The 23,854-nt window shown below is 31.1% G+C and overlaps 1 protein-coding gene across 2 annotated transcripts in view; it reads left to right on the top strand.

Annotated features, from left to right (window-relative positions):
* LOC114329229 (uncharacterized) overlaps positions 1-23,854 on the top strand; it is a 1,335,969-nt gene that overhangs the window by 1,113,831 nt on the left and 198,284 nt on the right. For both annotated transcript variants that reach the window (XM_050641873.1, XM_028278274.2), the window contains one exon: positions 17,911-18,003. In XM_050641873.1, coding sequence (XP_050497830.1) covers positions 17,911-18,003 — 93 coding nt within the window. The remainder of the gene's footprint in view (positions 1-17,910; positions 18,004-23,854) is intronic.

The following is a 23,854-nucleotide window of genomic DNA, read 5'->3' as shown; positions in this document are numbered from 1 at the left end:
TCGCGGGCAGATTTCAGGTGGGTCGCGGCGTGGCTCTTACAGTAGCTGAGTGACGTACAGAGTACAGAATAGAGTATCATCATAAGTGAGGGATGGGTCGCGAATATGAAAAAACATCAGAAGGTGGGTCGCCAGACATAAAAGGTTGGGAACCACTACGTTAGGAGAATAAACTACAATTATTATTTAACCCTCCGGTGTCCACACTGCGGCACTCCGTGCCCCATTTTAAAGTTCTAGTAAGTTTTACTATTATTCTTTCGTACACACCACTATCTATTTAGATATGTGCGACTGACTGACTATCTTTAAAATACTATCTACGGCTATTGCATTCTCTAAAGTGTTTTATATTTTTTGTTGTTCAATATAGGCTATTGATTATGTATTTGAGAAAGGAACTACAACGTTAACGGGGTTTTATTGTTTCATATAGTCAATGGACCTTTAAATATGAAAAACCCGCGGAGTGCTACTATTTAAAGGGGTGCGTTTTTGAGAAAGGGGTGAATTAGTCCCTAGGGACAGAGCAAATTAGGGTGAGTTCTATGCACTTTTGGTACAAACACGTCCACAGGAAAATTATTTCAGGTTAAATTTACTATCGAAATATCACATTTTAAAGTCAAAAATATTTTTTTTACAAAAATATATTCAAAAGAAAAGCAAGAAAAAACACGAAAGATAGCAATTTTGTTTTTTGCCCCATAACTCTTTTCCACGGGGATATAGGTATAGGTATTGCTTCACAAAAAAAAACTTTTATCTTTCCTCTTTAAAATGACGTGTGGTATAAGTCTCTATGATTTATAGTTTCTAAAATATGATTTTTCAAAGTTTGCCACTCACAGCGATTTTCGCCCATTTTTCTTGTTACTTCTCGAACATTGTTCTGTAACTTTTTTCTACGTACCTTTAGGGATATGCAATGGCCATTTAGTAGAAATAAAAGTCAATTTCCTTTAAAACGGCCTATGTAAAAGGCTGTATGGCTATTTTTAAGCAAGATATGGTTGTTCAAATTTTTATACTTTTAATGATTTTTTTATATATTTTACGATTATTTTTAAATTTCTCATTATAACTTTTTTATTAATATTTAGGTATATACATTGTCTAATAAAAAAGAAAGCTTATTTTCTTTACTTTAAAATGGTGTATTGTAAAAAAATCTAAGGCTATTTTTAAACAAGCTATGCTTTTTCAAAATGTGACATATACACATGCAATAGGTCCCACTAAGTTGGAACCATATAGAATTTTTTTTATTATTTACTTTATGAAAAAAAATTATTCTTTATAAACTGCTCTGCATAGTCTAAAACCTAAGATGCAATCATCAGATATAAAATTTTATCAATAGTGTACGAGGTATGTTAAAAAATATGAATTTCGCTCAAGAGTAAAGTACCTTTATATTTCACAATATCGAAAAGTGTTATTAAGAAAAGTTATTTGGAATTAAATATTATGTTATAATGTGCAATTACATTGTTCTAATTGAAAAAAAAAATAAAAAAAAAATTAAAATGTTTCTCAAATTACGGGTACCCTTGGATATCCTAGTGATATCTTGTTAAAAAATAGTCCTAAAATTTTTTGCAATACACAATTTTAAAGAAAAGAAAATAACCATTTGATGTTCTACAATGTGTATACCTAAATTGACAAGAAAAAAGTCATAATGAAAATTTAAAAAATAATCATTAAAAATATCAAAAATCATTAAAAGTATAAAACCTTGAAAAAGCATAACTTGCTTAAAAAGAGCCTTGTAGTTTTATAAAATAGGCCATTTTAAAGGTAATTAACTTCTCTTTTTACTAAATGTACCATTGCATATACCTAGAAATATGTAGAAAAAAGTTACAGAATAATGTTTGCGAAATAATGGGGAAAAAGGCCCAAAATTGCTGTGAGCGGCGAACTTTAAAAAATCCTATTTCGGAAACTATAAATCCTAGTGATTTTTGCCCAACTTCGTTTTAAAGAGGAAGGATGGAACTTATTTTTCGTTGAAGCAATGCTTACCTATATCTCTGTGGAAAAAAGTTATGGGGCAAAAAACAAAATTGCTTTCTTTCGTGTTTTTTTCTTGCTTTTCTTTTGAATATATTTTTGTAAGAAAAAATATTTTTGACTTTAAAATGTGATATTTTGATAGTAAATTTAACCTGGAAGAATTTTCCTGTAGACGTGTTTGTACCAAAAGTGCATAGAACTCACCCTAATTCACCCTGTGCCTAGGGACTAATTCACCCCTTTCTCAAAAACGCACCCATTTAAGTGGTAGCACTCCGCGGTTTTTTCAAATTTAGAAGTCCACTGACCACATGAGACAATAAAATTCCGTAAACGTTGTAGTTCCTTTTAGCTTTCTTATTTTGAACATAATCAATAGCCTAATATTTTTTTGCAAAAATCAAAGTGAGAAAAAATTCAGTGCAATGCGTGTTTATAAGACTAGTTCAATTATTTTGTATTTAGGTATTTTACTTTTGGGATGTTTGTGAAATTTTTTTGGTATAGTCTGTTCGCTAAACTCAGACGCAACTTTCTAGATATTTTAGTCGGTAATTTTGCCAATTTTAGGAAAATTGGCAAAAAATAATTACTAAATAGTTAATAATCACTAAATAGTTAGTAATTTTGCCAATTTTTGCAAAATTGGCAAAAAACAAAAAAATTATCGACTAAAATATCTAGCCAGTTGCGTCTGAGTTTAGCGAACCGACTATAGTAAACTTTTTCTTTGTTCTTATTACGTTATAAGGCTGACTACTCGTTTTTTTTATTTTGCGCATGAGTCGTTACATTATCTTAAAGTCGTACAATAAGATATTAAGAATAACGCTTTTCTTTTGTGATTATAACAAATTTTTGATATTTTGAACATCTAATACCGTTTTTTATATGTGCGGCATTAGGTACCGCAGTGTGTCCACTCATGTAACTTTATGTAACTACCGGATATATTATAGAGAGAGAGATCGAGAGAGGTTCAAAATTATGGAATAAATTCATTTTTTCGAGAACAGCCCACTTTGGGCAAAATCACGAGACAGGTCATTTTTATTTTTAAATTATGATTTTTTAGCATATGTATCATACTAGTGACGTCATCCATTTGGGCGTGATGGGGTAATCGAAAATTTTTAATGGGAATGGGGGTCGTGTGGTAGCTCATTTAAAAGTTTATTCAATTCTCTATTCAGTAATATAAATATTAACATCATTATTTATACAGGGTGGCCAAAAAAATAATTTTTGAATTAAATTAATTGACGCAACAAGAAGAATGAATGTAATTGATTTAACTGAAAATAAATTTTACTTCTGTCAGAAAAGAGAAAAAAAAGAGACGTTTTTCTTCAAACGTCAAATAATGATGACATTACTTACCTAACTTGATCCTGTCAAAGTTTGATGTCTCCGCCGGCAGCAGTTTTTTTTCCCATTTCTTTACGGCGGAGGGAAAAATGTTGTCATGGCAACAATATGAAACATGTCACAAAGCAACAATACAAATGTCATTAACAACAATTAAACATCATTTTTATTTATATTAATATTAAAAGTACAATTAGTTAATGAGGCATTTTCAAAATTGAAACCGTGCAAAAATGTTCCCGACTCTTGATACGCATTGGTAATTGTTGATGATACTGATGGTCGAGCACAACTTTCAGCAATCATTCCCGATGTTGGCGAATCATGAGGGTTTAAAATTTTTTGAGCATTATCGTTCTTATTTCTTATTGAATCCTCTATATATCCTTCGGCAACCGTGCTTGATTTCCAGCCCCCATGTCGTTTGAGGCATTCTAGATTTCCGCCTCCATCAATTAAAACTGTTGCTGAAGTTCGTCGTAAAGAGTGACCCGTGTATGCGCTTGCATCGTTTAAATTTAAATAACTAACTACTTTTTGGGCTACTGCGCTGATCGAATGTATTCCCATGACGCTTCGGTAACACTTTCCATTTTGGTACTTGATAAAAAATCGGTTTTCTGTGAAATTTTCAGGCCGCAGTGATGCATACTTTTTATACAGTTTAATGTAGTTTTGACCAATTATCGTAAAAGATCTAATTTGTCGTGTTTTACTGTCTGGGATTTTGATAATTATTACATTTTCTTTATCCTCAATGTCCACAGTCTTCATTTTTACCATTTCGTCGCATCGACAGGCGCCGGTAACCCCAATTAACAAAACAATCTGAAATATTTTTATAATTTAGTAGAGTATACTACATGCTTTGCAATATAATTTTTTTTACCTTTAATCCTAAATACAACTTATCTGGCGCTTCAAACAAAAATTTATCAAACTCGTCTTTAGTGAAAACTTTACACTTCTTTGCAGTATATCCTTCGCTTGTCTTTTTCAGAAAGGCACGTAACTTTAACAATTTGCTTATATCCACATTTTTTCTAATAACTAACTCGGATTTTATCATAGAGTATCGTGACCACATTGTAGAAGATTTCCATTTATTTTCATTTTCCATTATATTAAAATATGCCAGTAAAACGTCTTCGGTAACTTGCCGTACTCCTCTTGTATCGCACCACTCTTGGAAGTGCTTGTACGCTAACCGATACTTTATTCCGGACTTGGAGGGCCCCAAACGTGCTACTGCATCATTAGCCGCGGACTCAATTTCGTTTAGGTTTTCCATTTTCGCACTAAATTTGCGCTTGCGGTTGCAACAACAATAAGCTGTCTTTAATAATTGCAAACAACTGTCAAACAACTGTAACCAGGGAGACGCAAATCCCACCGACGACTTAATTATTTTACTCCGGGCTAATTAGCAAAATTCATGGAAAAGTTATTTACCAGCAATTTTATTGCTGGAATCGAATTATAAGATCCTATATATTAATAATATAGGTATGCAAAGTCCCCAGATAGTGTGCTACTTTTTTTATAAACAAAATGGCGCCGACAAGTCGTATTTTTTTCAATTATTTCTCTATAACTCCGAAGATTTTAACTTTACAACAAAAACACCCAAATAAAAATTCACCGCAATTAAATTCTGCATAGAGATATGTTTTTCACGATTTGCTCCGACGAAAATTTTCCTCGGAAAATGCGGGTTTTCCTAACAAAAACTTTAATTTTCAAATAAAGTTTTAGGTAAGTAATTATTAATCAATAATTAAATAACTTAGTGACATCAAAGCTTTCTTGGTATAGATTGTAATTCCAGAAGCCGGTGAAAATTAAACGAATATTTTAGCAACAATTCAATTGTTAATTAACAATTTACGATCGCAATAATAACCAAAATAATCATGATACTATGATCAAACTTATAAAGATTATAAAGATGAGATGCTTATTTAATATTTTATCGACAAAATATAAATTTTTCTTTTTTTTTGCATAATCTTTAAATTTTGAAAAAAAAAAAGTTATTAATACGCTGGTATTCTTAGTAAAGTACAAAGAAAGGTTATTTGCCAGCAATTTTATTGCTGGAATCGAATTATAAGATCCTATATATTATTAATATAGGTATGCAAAGTCCGTAGATAGTGTGCTACTTTTTTTATAAACAAAATGGCGCCGACAAATCTTATTTTTTTCAATTATTGCTCTCTAACTCCGAAGATTTTAACTTTACACCAAAAACACTCAAATAAAAATTCACCCCAATTTAATTCTACATAGAAGTACGTTTTTTCCGATTTGCTCCGACGAAAATTTTCCTCGGAAAATGTGGGTTTTCCCAACAAAATCTCGAATTTTCAAATAAATTTTTTGGGCCAGTAATTATTTATCAATAATTATATAGCTTTGTGAAATAAAAGCTTTCTTGGTATAGATTATAAATTCAGAAGCCGGTGAAAATGAAACGAATATTTTAGCAACAATTCAATTGTTAATTAACAATATACAGTCGCAATAACAACCAAAATAATCATGAGACATTGATTAAACTTAGAAAGATTATAAAGGTGTGATGCCTATTTAATATTTTGTCGACAAAATATAAATTTTTCATTTTTTTGCATAATCTTTAAATGTTTAAAAAAAATTGTTATAAAAAAATGAACATTTCTCAGAAATTGTTTTTCTAATTTTATAAAATACTTAAAATGCGTATTTCATAGGTCTTGAAAATGAATGCTTTAAAAAAAATTTCCAACCATTTGCAAAAAAGTTATGAAACAGCAAAATAAATATACGTTTTCTCCGTTGTTTATAATTTGTTTTAATTGTTTCAAAGCTTAAAAGTGAGTCTATGGTATAATATAATTACTCACAAAGAATGTCAAAAATTAGTGCAATGGTTATATTTTAATCAAAGATTAAAAATACTTTTTTTTGTAATTTTTAGCGCAAAAGTAGGCCTGATACAGAGTCGGAGCTTAAATGTTCACTCGAAGCGACTGACACGCAGCATGCATTATTTATAAAAGTGTACGTCTCGCGCGGCCCGTCGTCGCTCCGAGTGAAAATTTTAGTTACAGTGCTGTATTATTTTACTTTCGCTCGTGTAAATTACAAAAAAATATATTTATAATCTTTAATTAAAATATAAGCATTAAACTGATAATCGATATTTTTTTGTAAATAATTAGCTTCTACTTTAAACTCACTTCTACGCTTTGAAAGAATTAAAAAAAATTATAAACACCGTATAAATCGTATGTTTACTTTGCTGTTTCATAACTTTTTTGCAAATGGTTGCAAAAAAGTATTAAAGCATTCATTTTCAAGATATTTGAAATGCGCATTTTAGTTCTTTTTTAAAATTACAATATAATAAAAACTTTCTGAGAAACGTTAATTTGTTTATAACTATTTTTTTTTTTTAACATTTAAAGATAATGCAAAAAAATAAAAAATTTATATTTTGTCTACAAAATGTTAAATAGGCATCTCATCTTTACAAGATTTCAAAGTTTGATCAGTGTATCATAGTTATTTTGGTTATTATTGCGGCCGTAAATTATTAATTAACAATTGAATTGTTGCTAAAATATTCGTTTAATTTTCATCAGCTTCTGGAACTATAATCTAAGCCAAGAAGGCTTTTAAGTCACCAAACTATTTACTTATTGGTAGATAATTACTTATCTAAAACTTTATTTGAAAATTAAAGATTTTGTTGGGAAAACCCGCATTTTCCGAGGAAAATTTTCATCCGAGCAGATCGAGAAAAACACGTCTCTATGCAGAATTTAATCACGGTGAATTTTTATTTGGGTGTTTTTGTTGTAAAATTAAAATCTTCGGAGTTATAGAGCAATAATTGAAAAAAACACGATTTTCGGGCGCCATTTTGTTTATAAAAAAAGTAGCACACTATCTGAGGACTTTGCATACCTATATTATTAATATATAGGATCTTATAATTCGATTCCAGCAATAAAATTGCTGGTAAATAACTTTTCCCAAAAATGGCATATTCTCCGATAATCAGCCCAGACTATTTTAATTTCTAACATCTAGACGACTTTGATAGTTGTCACAGTTAATTTCGAGTAAAAATAGCGTATGAATTGTACTATTTATGGTTGAAAATTGCTACGTTTGAAGAAAAAATAGTATACTTTATTCGGCAAAGAAGCGACTTTTCTTGACTTGCCCTCTCCATGCTTCTCCGCCTCATAAAGTAATATACTATTATTTATCAAATAAAGATGCTTTTCGCTTAAATTAAATGTTCCAATTGCCAAAAGGTAGTTGTGTACTGAGTCAGTTACTTTTGTAGCACGTAACCCGGCATTATCATTAGTAGGTATAAAATGGAAAACAAGGAAAACATTGAGAAAATAACAAAGGTATTGAAAATTTCGATGTACCACTACAGTTACAGTTATTATAGCAATAATTTAATGTAGAGTCAAGAAACATCAGAACATCAGATATGAGAACGTTGAGGTCAATAACTGGGAAAACACTGAGAGACAGAATACCGAACGACAGAATAAGAGATCTCTGTAATATACAAGACATAGTACGGTGGGGAAGACAGAGAAGACGAGAGTGGAATCAGCATGTAACGAGAATGGACAGCGAGAGAATAACCCGTATAGTCAGAGATTCAAAGTCAACAGGCAAGAGACCAATAGGAAGGTCATTTAAAAGGTGGCGAAATAGCTGACAGTCAACATCACAGCTACGAATACAAGCTCAAAATCGGTTAAGAACAGGTCAAGAGGCCTAATATAAGAAGAAGAAGAAGAAGAAGAAGAAGAAGAAGAAGAAGAAGAAGAGTCAAGAAAAGGCAAGTATCATTAGTTTCAATGTGTGTTGTCATTCGAAGCTCTTTACACGATGTTGCAGCAGGTATACCACGTCTTCCACGTCTTTTGAAAAGGCTCCATATGTGCTCAATAAGGTCTTGACTTTAAGACGGCCAGTCCATTTTTGGAATACCAACATCTTCAAGATACTGTGTTACAATTCTTGCCGTGTTTCAATTCTACTGTGGTCTCGCATGATCTTCTTTAGCAGAAAACCATTGCCCATAGACCCAGAATATGGCATCACATGATGTTGTTGGGTTTCCGTTTTGTACCGGCGTGCTGTTAATGTGCCCCTCTCAACCAAGACTGGGTCCATTTGTGCCTCAATAGAAATCACTGTGCAAAACATTACTGAGCCACCACCAAAAGCAATCCGATGTGACCGAGCGCAGACAGCATAACGTTCTCAAGCCCTTCTGTGGACCTGCTTTCGACCACCTTTACCATAAGATGATATTCTACACTCATCCGTAACCGATACTTTTTCCCAATTGTGTATTGTCCAATTGACGTATTTATTGGCAAATGTAAGTTTGAGTCTTTTGTGATCAAGAGTAAGTAATGGCCCCGTTGATGTATTACAAGCTATCAAACCCTGTTCTGTTATCCTTTGTCGAACATTAGAAACGCTGATTACTGGTCCTTGGGCTTGCTGAATATGGCTTTGGAGCATTTTAGCAGTTTGTGTCCGGTTTCGCAATGCAGCAATAATGAGAACGCGATCTTGTCTGACTGTTTTTTTCCTTTTTGCACACAAGGCGAGCCGCAGTTGATGAGATCCAGTCTCAAGAAATCGTTGGTAATATATCTACACAATTGGACGACTAACATTCAATGGTCTTGCCAAATCCCTTTGGCTTGCTCCATTTTTCAGCAATATAATAATCTGAACAGACATTCGATATTTTTCCATCGTTATTAAGCAATACAATTCAAGGAGGCCAGTGTGACACTAAGATATCTCTCAGAAACTCTTTAGAACTCTGCAATAGTTCACACAGCTCTCAAAACAATCAATTTTGAATCCAGAATTTTTATTTTTATTAAAAATATAGATATTTTTCGAATAAACAAAGAGTCAGTCTAGCTAGATTAATAGATATGTATTTTTTTTCGAAAAATTATTTTTGATTGAACTTTTTCACGGTTGAACCTAATAAAATTTCACGTAATTTTTGTTGCAATTAATGTTTGGCTTAAAGAATCACGAGTTACTCACAAATTAAAGCAGTTCGGTATAAGGAATGCTTAAGAAATAAAAAAGTACCATACAATATCATTTCATTGCAATACTAAAATATCTACCATTTAAGAAAACTCAGAAAATACTCGTTCTGAATTTCGACCGATCCCTGTATTCTAAAGTTAAATATTTCGTTTTGTTAATAAGTTTTAACAATACTAGGCTATATTATTAAAAATCATTTTAACTTAAATACATTTTTGATGTCAAATCACTACAATTCTACAGGGTGTTAATGTTGCTACGAAATAAATAAAAAAACGTAAGTAATTATCTTTTAAACTACCTTGTATAATATTACAAAACCTTTTATTTTAAGAAAGAAGACATCGAGGAGAACCCAAAAATGCAAAAATATATAGGGTGTTCCATTAAAAAAAAACATAAGTATTACCATGGCAATACGAGTGGCCCTGTATATTTGAAAATATTATTAAATTATGGTCCTATCTGTATCTAAACTTTTACCTAAATAACTTTTTTTCGTATCTCTTACGACAAACGAGTAATTGGACCTCGCACTAATACCCCACCCTGTATATACAAAACCTACTCACTCATATTTTTTTATGGATTATGTAAATCTGTTTAACTCCACAAAAGTAAAACGTAATAATAATTTGTAACTCTCTGTATATTTAATAAATTAATAAAAAATGTATTTCATTTCTATCCTGAACGTTTGCTTAGAAAAAATTTAAAAAATATATTTATGCATGTACCTATCTTAAAGCTCCACTTATATCTCGTTCTTGTGTTAAATTCAGAAGAATCTTTAAAAATATCCAACAAAAATTAAACAAAAAGTGAAAAAATTTCACCGCGCGGCAGTTGATGAATAAAAATTCATATTGAACTTCATCTATTTTTGTTGACTTCCTGTTTCAATTTTGTTTAATACCGGGTGAAACAACTGGATCAAAAAATAAAATCTATATTTACATGTGAACTATACAGTGATAAGCGCGCTAATAACCGGCAAAATAACGCAAAAAATGGAATATATTTTGGTGGAAGTTGTGAGATAAACAGATATACAACTAGTGGAGGTAGGGAATTTAGCGATAACAACTTATAAATTTACGTTGTATTTATTGTTTCCTATCTTTAGACGCATCAGCAAACTCGTTCGATACGTCTATACGTTTCATTTCTGTTTATCTCACAACTTAATATGCTTTCCGTCTTTTGCGTTATTTTGCCGGTTATTGGCGCTCATCACTGTATAATGGTAGGGGAGCAAAGTATGCTAAATGTGCAGTCACTCGAGCGCTTTGGGGACCTATTGGGTTGTGAAGATTAGATCCTAAAACCAAAAAAAGTTAAGTAAAGTTTTCCATTTTAGTGGGCGCTTGCCATTTTTTAATTTAATTTTCCATTTCCAACAATCGTTTTTCCGATTATAGCGACATCTATCCATAATTCGAAAAAATGTTTCGAATAAAAGTTACTTATTTTTACGTAAGGAATCCAAATCTGCAATAAAAAAATGAGGGTTCCTATTTAAGATTTTAAAGTAACCCCCCACCCCACATCCTTGGGGGTCGTGTTTGGTGCCATTCGACAGATTTTTGAAAAATATTGAATAAGTGTATTTTACAGTTTTTCGATTTGATTTTCATTTCGCGAAATATCGCGGGATTCGTATTTAAAATGTTAAATTTACCCCCCACCCCTCTCCGTGGGAAGTCATGTTTGGTATCATTCCATAGATTTTTAAAAAATATTGAGCAAATATTTTTTAGTTTTTCGATCTGTCATTCATTTTGCGAAATATTCGCTTTTTTCTTGTGAAACTTTGGGACTCACCCATTTCCTTACGCCCGGCTCAAATCGTCAGATTTTTGAAATATGCACTCTTTTCCATGTACTTAACTTACCTTATCTTAGACAATTTCGAGTTTTTTTAAGGATAGATTTTTTTTTCGGGCCCTCCTTAACGAACTCCCCTGTGTTAAGAGCCAATATATGGTAGAGGTACATCTGCAGGGTACCAGGTTTCTCCCATATGCTAATCTGACGCGCTTGAGTAACTGCAAAAATCCCCGCTTGGGCTCCCCTACATAAGGTTTATGAGTACCGGCTGAAGTAATTTTTTATATCACATCACCCATCTGACTTGATTATTATATAAAATAAATAAAAATTATATTATTATATCTATTTTCGTCGCAAGAATTTCATTTGTCCTAAGCTGTTTCCTTATGACATTTTACTTTTGTAATATATAACTATACATTGTGCAGTGTAGGTACCGATCTGAATCTGAAAATTCCTGAAGGATTTGCGTAAAATAATGAAATGCAAGGAAACCCTTGTAGAAAAAATATTTATTTACAACTAATTTTACAAAACTATTTACCAACTATGTACAAAAAAAATTAATAACCTAATTATTTACAAAACAATACGGCTTAATTATTAATAAAGAAAAAATGCATGCACCTTTAATTTAAGATTGCAGTCAATGATTGGAAATGGTAGCTTACGTTTGTCATAATATTGTAGGTTAAATATAATGTCAAAATATTGTTTTCAAATTATAATCCGGGAAGACGAAATACAGATATATTATTGTTTTAATACAATTCAATTAAAATATCACAACAATTTGCTTTCCTGCAAAACTTAACAGTAGTGAAAAACTAATATACAGAGTGGGCCAAAGAAAACAGTATACTTCGATATTTGGCAGTTTTTATTAAATTTTAAGGAAATGAAGAAACAGGTCGATTTTTGATCTAAGGGAGACACATTTTTACGATACATACAGCTATCATTTGTCAACCCCCTTCCTTCCATTTCTCCCACCCCTTATTTTTAAATAGGGAATAGGGGTCGTGTGCTACCTCATTTGAAAGGTTATTCAATTCTCTATTCAGTAATGTTAACGTTGACAATTATTTATACAGTGTATCCAAGAAAAATTATTTGGAATTAAATTAATTGACACAAAAAGAAGAATGTATGTAATTTATTTAACTCAAAATACATTCTACTACTGTCAGAAAACAGAGAGAAATTTTTATTCGACAAATAAATATTGTTTTTCGCTTAAATTCAATATTCAACCTACCAAGAGGCAGGTGGGTGGCAGCTTGAACATTGAAATTAAGCGAAAAACAATGTTTATTTATGAAGAAACATTTTTTTCTGTTTTTGACAGCAATAAAATGTATTTTGAATTAAATAAATTACATACATTCTTCTTTTTGTGTCAAAGAAAAAAGATATTCGGGTAATTCAAAAAACAAAATCTTAGGGATACCTCCAGGATAATACAAAAAGCAATATGTAACAAAATCAGCTCTCGAATTTTTCCACAGGATTTTTTAAACTTAGTAGAAAGTACAACACTTCCATTAATCCCCGTATAATGCCATCTATGCAAAAAAAATTGTTACCGGAATAATAACAAACGACATAAAAATATGTACACTTCGCGTCATATAAAACTGGTACACTTTTTTCCCCAATGTAAACCTGCGTTCAGACTGACAATTATTGTTCGTGAATCACTTCGTTGTTGCCACCACGCCACAGATAACGGAATTGCACTAAATCTAAATACAAAAAAATAACGTTTAAAATGTATATTTCGAATTGTAATACATATATTTAAATTTCACACTTGTTCACTGTAAAACTTATTTATTTTGTATTAATTTCAAATCAAATTTTTAATTTTTCCAGTGTTTTATTTATTCTACACAACTTAATGCAGTTTTGTCCTACAATTTACGAGAAACCAATCACACCTCTCGATTTGACATTAAACATAATAATTTAAAGTCATGTCAAGATTTATTATCTATCATTATTTTTTAACTGTAAATATTTTCATAAATTATACTAAAACACGAATCAATGTATGGATACTTAATGGAGATGAAGGAAAATTACAATTTAATTGTTTTAGTTGTTAGTATATTAAAAAATGCGGTCTGTCGCTCAGCCTCGTTTTTACATAGTTTGATATAATATTTTCGTTGAACTGGCAACGTTGCCCTAGAAATTAGAATGACACTTGTGACAAGATAAACTTACACAAGTTGAAAAACACGATTTTCGGTTATAAGAGTTGTACCAGTTTTTTTTGACGCGAAGTGTACCTACAAACTGATGCAAGAATCTTGACAATCGGAGTACAAATAATAAAGTTATAAATTGTCAAACTTAATCAAAAATTTTGTGTGGCGGAATTTTGTGCCGGTGAGTGTATAATGAAAAAATGTTTGTCCAACAAATATGTTGGGCATTTTAATGTTGGGACACGTAGAACATGTCAAATGACAGGAATTATGTTGGTGATAAATAGCAGTCTAATTTTTGCATAAGAGTTTAATGAAAGGGTAACAAATCAATTGGAAGTTCCGTCCGACAAAACACATGTGACGTTTTCGTAATCTGTCGTTCGAAACCTGTAACCTGTTCCACAATTAAAACTTCCCCTGTTGCAGTGTTCCTGTACATCAAAGTTTGTCCGACTAGACACCGTTAGGCTAGTAACAAATTTCCTGCTAGCTATTAATAAATTTCTGGTACGCGGGATCCAGGCCTAAAAATGCATGGTTAAACAGCAAACTGAACAGTTTTACTGTATCAGTCTATCTATAGAGGCCATCGTGACCATGTCGTGGCCGATCAAAGTTCGCGGAATTACACGAGTGTATTCGGGTGTATTTTGAGCCGCTGAATTCGAATTTCAAACTTGCTTTTGCATCGCAAGTAACGGGAATTTGTTGTAAACAATTTAATTACTTAAATTACTACTTAAGTTCTCAATCTGTAGTACATGTACCACTGGTGGTACAGATCATTATTTGCGGTGCAATAATTGCTTGATAATAGAATCTAAAAATATTGGTTGTACCAAAAATAATAAAAAGAACTGTAGGTGGCACACGACTCAAAAAGGTTGAGAACCCTTGACTTAAATGATTTTAATTCGTAAACTAACCAATTAATGTAAATCATGTGTACCAAATGCAATTTATTCCTCTAAAAAACCTACAAAATGATGTTTGGAAAACCTTATCCAATACTAATTAGAACTAGATCCTAGATCCTGGATCCAATAATTTGAACTGGAGATATTGCACAAACATTGCAAAATTGCGGCATTTGGGCGATTTTTCACTTGTAACAAACTAACTTTGATTAAAATAATCTAATAATAAAACAATATGGAAAAAATTCAAACATGAAGTAAAACCACTTCTTGTAATTGGTATATGTATTAAAAATTTTAAAAATCCCAATGGATTGAAAAAATGTGTCCAATTCAGAACGTTTTCGGACCTATCAGTCCATCATCAGTGAATTCGAATACTTGCTAAATAGCCCCAGAACCAAACAATGGTTGAAATTATAATTGATATAACCTCCGGGAACATGGTGACACTCTACCAGGAAACTTAATCAACCATCTTAGGCCAACGTTCCCGGAGGTTATATCTTTTAACATCGGCGTTTAGCCTTTTCAATATCACTACAACATAATGTAGATTGAATTATAATTTCAACCATTGTTTGGTTCTGGGGCTATTTAGCAAGTATTCGAATTCACTGATGATGGACTGACAGGTCCGAAAACGTTCTGAATTGGACACATTTTTTCAATACATTGGGATTTTTAATAAATATACCAATTACATAGAAGTGGTTTTTACTTCATGTTTGAGTTTTTTAACTACCTCTATATGGTATACAGCCAAACTAGGGAACTACCCTTTTTAGTAAAAAGGAAAAACTACCAGCTTTAAAACTAAACCGTAATAATTATAATCGAAATATTATTTATAACAGAGTTACAACAATTACAAACAAATATTTTTTAATATAAAAGATGATATTTATACATATATGGCGCTACGTAGCAATACCAGACTTAAAAGTTGCAAACTTGTTTTACAGAGGAGTCAATAGAGAACGAAGACATGCATTGTTTCGGAAAAAATCAAACAAGCTTATATTTTTCTAAAACTTTTTATGTTAGTTTACATACATGTTAAGGTAAAAAGTTCTTCTCAAATAATTTTAAAAGTATCGTTGAATTCATCATTTTACTTTGATAAAATATGTTTCTATTTTGTTTTTGATTATGCTGAATCCGATTATGGCATTACAATTTGAAAATTCAAAAATTTTGAGCTCTTATACTGCATAGTATGTCTGCATAACTAGCAACCATATGGGAAACTTTTTTATTATCAATTATATTACGACGTGAGAAGTGAGAAGACTCAAGAGAACTAAACCTTTCGAGTTAGTGTAAATAGTAAATAATGTTGTGTAGAGTGTAGAGTCATGTACGTGTTAAGTGCTAGGTTTAAGCTGGTTAAAAAAATTGAGGAATACCATTGGGGAGAACTCAACAAACATTAGTTTTTAGTTTTAAGATTGTCATTAAAAGAATTTGCTCGTTAGTCTAATATTTTGTGACTAGTTGTAAATAACCAAGGCACCGCCTCGGTGTTGTAATTATTCTTCTTTCATGTCCAATTTGTAAATTTCATTTGATCCATTAGTTAAAGAATTATATTGAAATATCTCAATCGTACGCTTCGGCGAACGCTAGTACACAGTGCACCAATATTTTTGTGAGAAGGGTGACTTGAGCGTTACAAATAAAAAAAGAATGTGTGTGTACTTTGTACGCACGTAAGAAGTTATACTTCTATTATATGATTATATGATTATAAACGAAATTAATATACTTTTTATTTATATTTTATTTAAATATTAAACTAATTTATACTTACTTCTTCTCAAACATTTTTATTAAAACAGTGCCAAAAATTAAAATAATAAAAGAATAAAACACACACAAACACATTAAAAATGCCACAAATGATTTCTGAACATTAATTGTCGGAAATTTTTTTAACTAAATACGTATTTTCTGAAAATAAAATTATATAATAAATATACTTACAATCATAAAATGTATAAAAAAAAATAAAAGTTTCTATTGGGATTCGAACCAACTTACCAGCGTGGCTGGTATTGGCGTTGTATTGGGGTTCACTCGCATTAAACGCTTCGCCACGGAGACAGTGTGTCATTATGTGCGAAGATCGACTAACTAAACGGATTAAACTTTTGACATTTTTGAATTATGTAAATCAAATTATTTTGATTTTGAATTGAAATGATTTAGAATTGAAAAAATACAACAAAACATAGAGTAAGAAAACAATATATTAGGTGAATATTGATAAAAATTTGCTGTACCCGTTGCTTTAAAAACTATTTAAAAATCACTACAATTATAAACTTTTTTGTTTCTGTCCTCACAACAGTAAAACAAATATATTATACATTTGTTTACCTTCATATTGAACAATTATTTATTATTGACAGCTCATTTCAACACCCAATTAGAGCCCGTATAACGACTAATAAATTTCGCAGTCACTTGCATCGTGCAAAGTGGCTATGTTCAAATATCATAACAAAATTTGATCAACTATTCTTAAAACACTTACCAGTGTAAGATTCTTTAGCTTTGAATAAGCGAGATCGTAGATCGTCCCGGTTGATTGTTGTTATCCACAGTTCTCTACGCCTTCGAGCTAATAGGTTTTTTATCAGTAATTTTGCGGCACTCATACTAGTCACAGTTTGATGGGCTTTCACATTGGCATGCAACAATCATCTCTTCTATGTTAATAAGTCCAAAAATATAACATGAAAACTATTTAAAAAGGCAGTATAACCATTAACTAACTTTTTGTTTGTTGTTTCTCTTCCTACAAATCTTCCTACAGCTGTGGCACATCTGTGCCACAGCTGCCATATTGGATAATTTTTGTCATGTCATTTGAACATCCAATCAGAACAAAGTTGTAATGCGACTGCGCCGGGATCAAAGGTTTTAATCCTATTAAAATTCACCCTCATATCGCGCGTAAAGAAGTATAACTTCAAAAATTATAGAAGCTATAGATTTAAATTTAGAAAAATCTTTTTATAGGATTTTTTGTGTAAAATTTTCTGAATTTTTCAATGTTCAAGTTAGTTGTTTCTAAGATTTATATATTCGTAGTTATTTAAAAAAAACAACCAATTTCGCAGTTCATTTGTTTAATAAAAAATGAAGGACCTACCTACTTCTGGAGTAGAGCTTTTTGATATGTTGTTTATTAAACATTTCCTAACCAAATTACAAAAAGTTCTATCTTGTTTTGGTTTTTTTCGAAGTCAAAATCTCTATTGACTCCCCTATTATAATAGTTTTACTATCTCCGAGTCTGTCTTCGGTCTGGCACTGCCCAATGAGTTCTAATAAAGACAAAACAAATATGTAGTGTGAACGACGGCAGACTGTTTTAGAAAGAAAATATATTTCTTGTTATTATTACTTATTTGTAACATTTTCTTATTTTTTTATAGGTCGAAGACGATGGCATTTATATCATCACAAATATCCGCCTCCTTGGGCCTTCCTGTTATTAGTTATAGTATCTTCATTAATTAGTATAGTAGGTAAGTGATTTTCAAATACAAGAGCAATATAGGTTACCGAATAATATTTCATACGATAAAACTAAAAATTGATTATCAGTAGTAATAACTCACTGACATTGAGAATTGAAGACCTTGGGACCAGAAGGGGGCATGCCACCAAACAATATTTTGGAGAAAACATCATTTTAAACTTATTTTCAAATCCTGAAATCCAAGTTTTAAATTCTTCTTGGTAGTAAAGCCCATAATCGTTTGGAAATATGATTTTAAATACACAATAAAAGTAACACAAATGCTTATTTAACAATTTTTGAGTTTTTGAACATTTTTTCAAAAAATATGAGGCTTATCCCCTTTTGTATAAAATATTATATTCTACAATATGAACATAAAAAGCAACAATAAAATAATTCAGTTGTCAAAATTTTCAATATCTGGAAAGTCGTCCAAATGTTCAATGTCTTCCAGTGGTTCATTATTCTCAAGATCTGGTAGAATCTGTTGGCAAGCACCAATTTCTGCCTACACTGTTTTTTGCAACCGCAAGGTGCACCTAATTTTTTTGGTTCTATTTTCTTCCCTTTTGTATTTATATAGAAATGCGTAAACTAGATTTTGTTTTAGTCTTGCGCTTAATTTTTTTTGTCGTTGGGTATCCTTGTGTCTCCATCTAGAAGGCACCTTCTTTTCTGGAGTTAGCAAGAGAACTCGAGAAGTCTGTGGGGTATAAACCTATTTATTTTCCTACAATAAAGTAGGTATTTTACTAAAAAGGGGTAAGCCACAAAAAACCTTTAGAACAATCCTAATATTTTTAGGTTCGAAAAATATAACATAAGGGGACAAGCCACACATTTTATAAACTTACTGTTCCGGAGTTTATATTTTCCTAATCGCTGCTACTTTCAGAAACTGTATAGTCTTTGTTATCTTCGCTTTTATTCAAAAACGGATCTTGGTCACTGTGTTCAGAAACAAACTCAGAAAAGTCTATTTTCCGTTTACATGCACAGGAATATTCCGCCGCCATGTTGATTACTACTGTGGCTTGTCTCCTTCTTTGCAATATAAAGTAATGTTGACACAACGGGACTTAACTACAGCGCCGGCTGAAAACTGCTGAAATCTATGAGAAAACTGCTGAAATTTTCTGTTTGGGACATTAATATGGCCTTAAAGTGTGCGATTTCTACTTTAACTCATTTTTGACGAAATTGTGGCTTGTCCCCTTCTGGTCCCAAGGTCTTCAATTGTGCGAAAAAATTTAATAACATATTTAAAAAGCTTGTTGCTAGAAACAGACCGACGCCGTAGGCGGAGGATTTTTGAAAATGGATGGCGTTACAAAAATTTGTTACTAAGCGAACCCCAATTATTTTTCAGGTTTTTAGCTATTCTGTAGAGGGTGTTACCTTTTTTGAAACACCCTGTATAAAATTGTATCTAACAAGCGAAAAAAATGCAGTTTTATATTTTAGAAAGTGTCTTTCACCAATTTTAAAAATCTGAAATAATTCAGGGTGAAATATTGTGCAAAAATACACGTTATACAGTGCTCTTCAGATAAAACTATTCACCTTAACCCGCGAGCAGCCGCGCCGTTAGATAAAATCTAACATTTTCTCCTTTTTCGCGATAACTTGATGAAACATTTTGCAATTTTGAAAAAATTTCGTAAGTGCCTCGAGAAAGGGTGTAGTAATGCGTAGGTACTTTTTCTTCTTCTTCTTTTTGTGGAATTTATGGCTTTGGAGAGAGCCAATAAGCTTTAATAATTGTTAGAAATAATATTTCTAACAGCAAGTAAATAAAAATACCATAAAATAAAAATTTGTTAAAAATTCGTATTTAAATTCGTATTGGGAGATAAAATCTAACACGCGACTGTTCACGTTACAGAAGGGAGCGCGAATGCTCCCGGGTTAAATAACTTTTGAACCACTTATTTTTAGGAAAACTGCAAAAACACGTCAAATACTATTTGAAGGGGGAGACTATGCCAAATTTAAGCTTGCTGGGAAAAGCACCCTCACACCCTCCGTACCATCCCTTATTATTATTTTTTTAATTACTATCACTTTATGGTTTTATAGTTATTAAGGTACCAAGGGTATTATAAGGATAATAACGCTTGAGGTATATAGGGTGAGGCAGATAAAGGGCCTATTAGAAATATCTCGAGAACTAAAGGTAAGAGAATCATGAAAATTGGAATACAGGGGTTTTAAGGTATGAACTATTTAATGAAAATATGTTGGTCTCTTTACTACTTCCGGTTACACCGGAAGTTGATTGTAACTTCGTTTTTTTAAATGGGACACCCTGTATATTTTTACATTTTTGGATTCTGCTCGATGTCTTCTTTCTTAAAATATGAGGTTTTGTAATATTATACAGGGTAGTTTTAAAGATAATTACGGTTTTTTATACATTTGGTAGCAAACTTCACACCCTGTAGAATTGTACTGATTTGATATCAAAAACTCCATTTATGTTCAAGTGATTTTTAATATAGTCTATTATTATCAAAAATTATTAATATAGCGAAATGTTTAATTTTAGTATACAGGGTTGGTCGAAACTCGGAATGAGTATTATCTGAGTTTTCTTAAATGGAACACCCTGTATTTCAGTATTGTAATGAAAGGATATTTTAAAGTACTTTTTTATTTCTTAAGCATTCCCTATACCTAACTGTTTAATTTGTAAGGTATTCGTAGTTCTTTAAGCCAAACATTAATTGCAACAAAAATTACGTGAAATTTTATTAGGTTTGCCGTGAAAATATTCAATCATAAATAATTTTTTGAAAAGAAGTACATGTTAATCTAGAATTATCCTTAATTTATTAATATTGGATGAGATACCAAAATGCCTACGTTGTTAGGATTGTTGATGCATAAAATATTAATAAGAACAAACCATATTCTACCTATCCAGTTGGCTATGGCTTTGACACTAAACTTGATTAAACATTAGAATTGTTGTTATAGTTCCAGTTGCTTTGTTACCATTACTAATATAAATTTTTGTAATGGGGAACTGATTAGTAAAGTTTTTGTTCTAGGAGAGTAAGTATAACAAAAATGTACTATGTACTAGCAATAAGAATTTATCATCTGCAACTCCCTGATAGACGACAGCCAAGAAGAGAAACTTTTCAAAGTTTAGAAGAGAAAATTTTCAAAGTTTACTAGAATAGTTTCGACCTACTACATAGACACTTAGATTACTAAAACGTTCATACTAATATGCAGATTGTCAGTGACACTAACATTTAATTCATTTTAATCATTTAAAATAGTTTTTTTTTCGATCCGATTTCTCGTAATCTAAATTTCCATTTCGTTGAAACCGCTCTAGTAAATTTTGAAAAGTTTCTCTTGTTGGTTGTCATCTATCATGGAATTGCTGATGATAAACTCTTATTGCTAGTAGCACACTTTTATTTGTTATACTCTCCTAGAACAAAAAACATCTGAATCAGTTCCTCATTAGAAAAATTCATATTAGCAATGGTAGTAAAGCAACTGGAACTTCAAAAATACTAGAATGTTTAAGCAAAGCAAATGTTTAAGCATATTTTTTAGTGTCAGTCATAGCCAACTATTATTCGCTCTGAGCGTTAACAAAGTGTCAAAGCAAAATCGACCGACCTGCTCATGGTGGCGGTTTTTTGAAATTTTATCAGGACGCTTTCTGTATGTTTAAATGAGACATTTATAAAAATGCCGTGTCCCGCTAGGGATATTATGTATTAATATAAACAGAAAATAAAAACGCACTTAATCTGATATAAATTCTTCTATTTCCAATATTGATTATCAGTTTGATTTTGTATACATAACCTCACTATCGCAGTTTATGTCAATAAATCTTTATTAACGAAAAAGAAAATATTTTTGTTGCACGATAAATTACAGTATAAATTAATAACTAATGAATTCTAACAATTGTATTCGGTTATTATCACTACAAAATAAAATATTCAAGTTTAACAAAATAATCCCATAAGACTCAATGTTAAAACGTCCTGACAAAATCTGACAGCGTGTCACGTGACTGTAAGTAGAGGGGAGACGCACGGAGCCAATAGATAGAATATTGTATTTATGTTTTTATTAATATTAAACACACATACAATCTTAACTACGTAAGTATTTTGATATATCAACCAGTATTAATAAATTAAGGGTCAGTCGAGATTAATATGTGTCTATTTTCGAAAAATTATTTATGATTGAATATTTTCACGACAAACCTAATAAAATTTGACGTAATTCTTGTTGCAATTAATGTTAGGCTTAAAGAACTACGAATAACTTACAAACTAAAGCAGTTAGGTATAGGGAATGCTTAAGAAATAAAAAAGTACTATAAAATATTATTTCATTACAATACTAAAATACAGGGTGTTCCATTTAAGAGAACTCAGATAATACTCATTACGAGTTTCGACCAACCCTGTATACTAAAATTAGACATTTCGCTATATTAATAGTTTTTAATTATAATAGACTTTATTAAAAATCACTTGAACATAAGTGAAGTTTTTGATATCAAATCAGTACAATTCTACAGGGTGTGAAGTTTGCTACAAAATTTATAAAAAACCGTAATTACCTTTTAAACTACCCTGTATAATATTACAAAACCTCATATTTTAAGAAAGAAGACATCGAGCAGAATCCAAAAATGTAAAAATATACAGGGTGTCCCATTTGAAAAACGAAGTAACAATCAACTTCCGGTATAACCGGAAGTAGCAAAGAGACCCAAATATTTTCATTAAATAGTTCATACCTCAAAACCCCTGTATTCAAATTTTCATGATTCTCTTACCTTTAGTTCTCAAAATATTTCTAATAGGCCCTTTATCTGCCTCACCCTGTATACGTTGACCGAAAGCGTTATTATCTATAATACCCGTGGTGCCTTCAACGTTTAATGTCCGACTAAATTCTTTTTATATGCAAAAAATTTGAATGAATTTTGAAATTAGTTTTCAAATAAGTACATCTAGCAGCAATAGTCGTAGGTAACGTAATTGTGGTAGTGTTCTTTTCATGAGCATTTTTCAGTGCGTAACAAATGATAGGAAAAAGGGTAAGTGCGTGATAATACACATTTATGACACTTATTCCAACATGACATTTTAGTTAAATCTGAAAGTTGTCACATTTTATTTTCAATTTGGAATAAAAACAAATCAAATGTGTTTCTTGCATTTATAAAATGGTATTTTCTTTGATTTATTGTATAGTCTTATAAATTATACTGATTATATTTGTAATATTATTATCTAATTAAAAAAAATTATTATTTTTTATTATGGCGCCATCTATCGACAACTAGAATAACTAGAATAAATGTTGTAAATGTCTGTAATCACGGACGTGCCTTTTTTTCTGTCACATACAATTTATTGCGTTAGAAAGAAAGCGAAAAACTGTGACGCACTGAAAGATGATCATGAGAAAAAGAATAACCGTAGTTTTACTTAAGTTTTTATTTGTCACCAACAATATTTTCAATTTAAATAACTAGTTATTTAAATTTAATGGCTAGGGCGTTATTTTTCAAAATATCGCCCTAGGGCATTATATCATATTTAACTGACTTCGAAATCATGTCATTATTTGTTAAATAATATACCAGTCGCACATTAAGTTATTTTTCGGGTGTAACTACAATGATATTATGCAAAAAATTATGTTGCCTCGCAGATTTAAAATGCGTTTATCTCGAAAACGGTTAAGTTTAGCGAGATGAATGTAGTATATCTTTTTTAAGTAATAATATTATGAGAATAAAAGTTTTGATTCAAAAAGTATGTAGAGTGGGACATAAGAAAAATTGAACGTATTAA

Source organism: Diabrotica virgifera, chromosome 1 (genome assembly GCF_917563875.1).
Source record: "Diabrotica virgifera virgifera chromosome 1, PGI_DIABVI_V3a".
NCBI classification, from domain to species: Eukaryota; Metazoa; Arthropoda; class Insecta; order Coleoptera; family Chrysomelidae; genus Diabrotica; species Diabrotica virgifera.
This window is presented reverse-complemented; position numbering and strand designations above follow the sequence as displayed.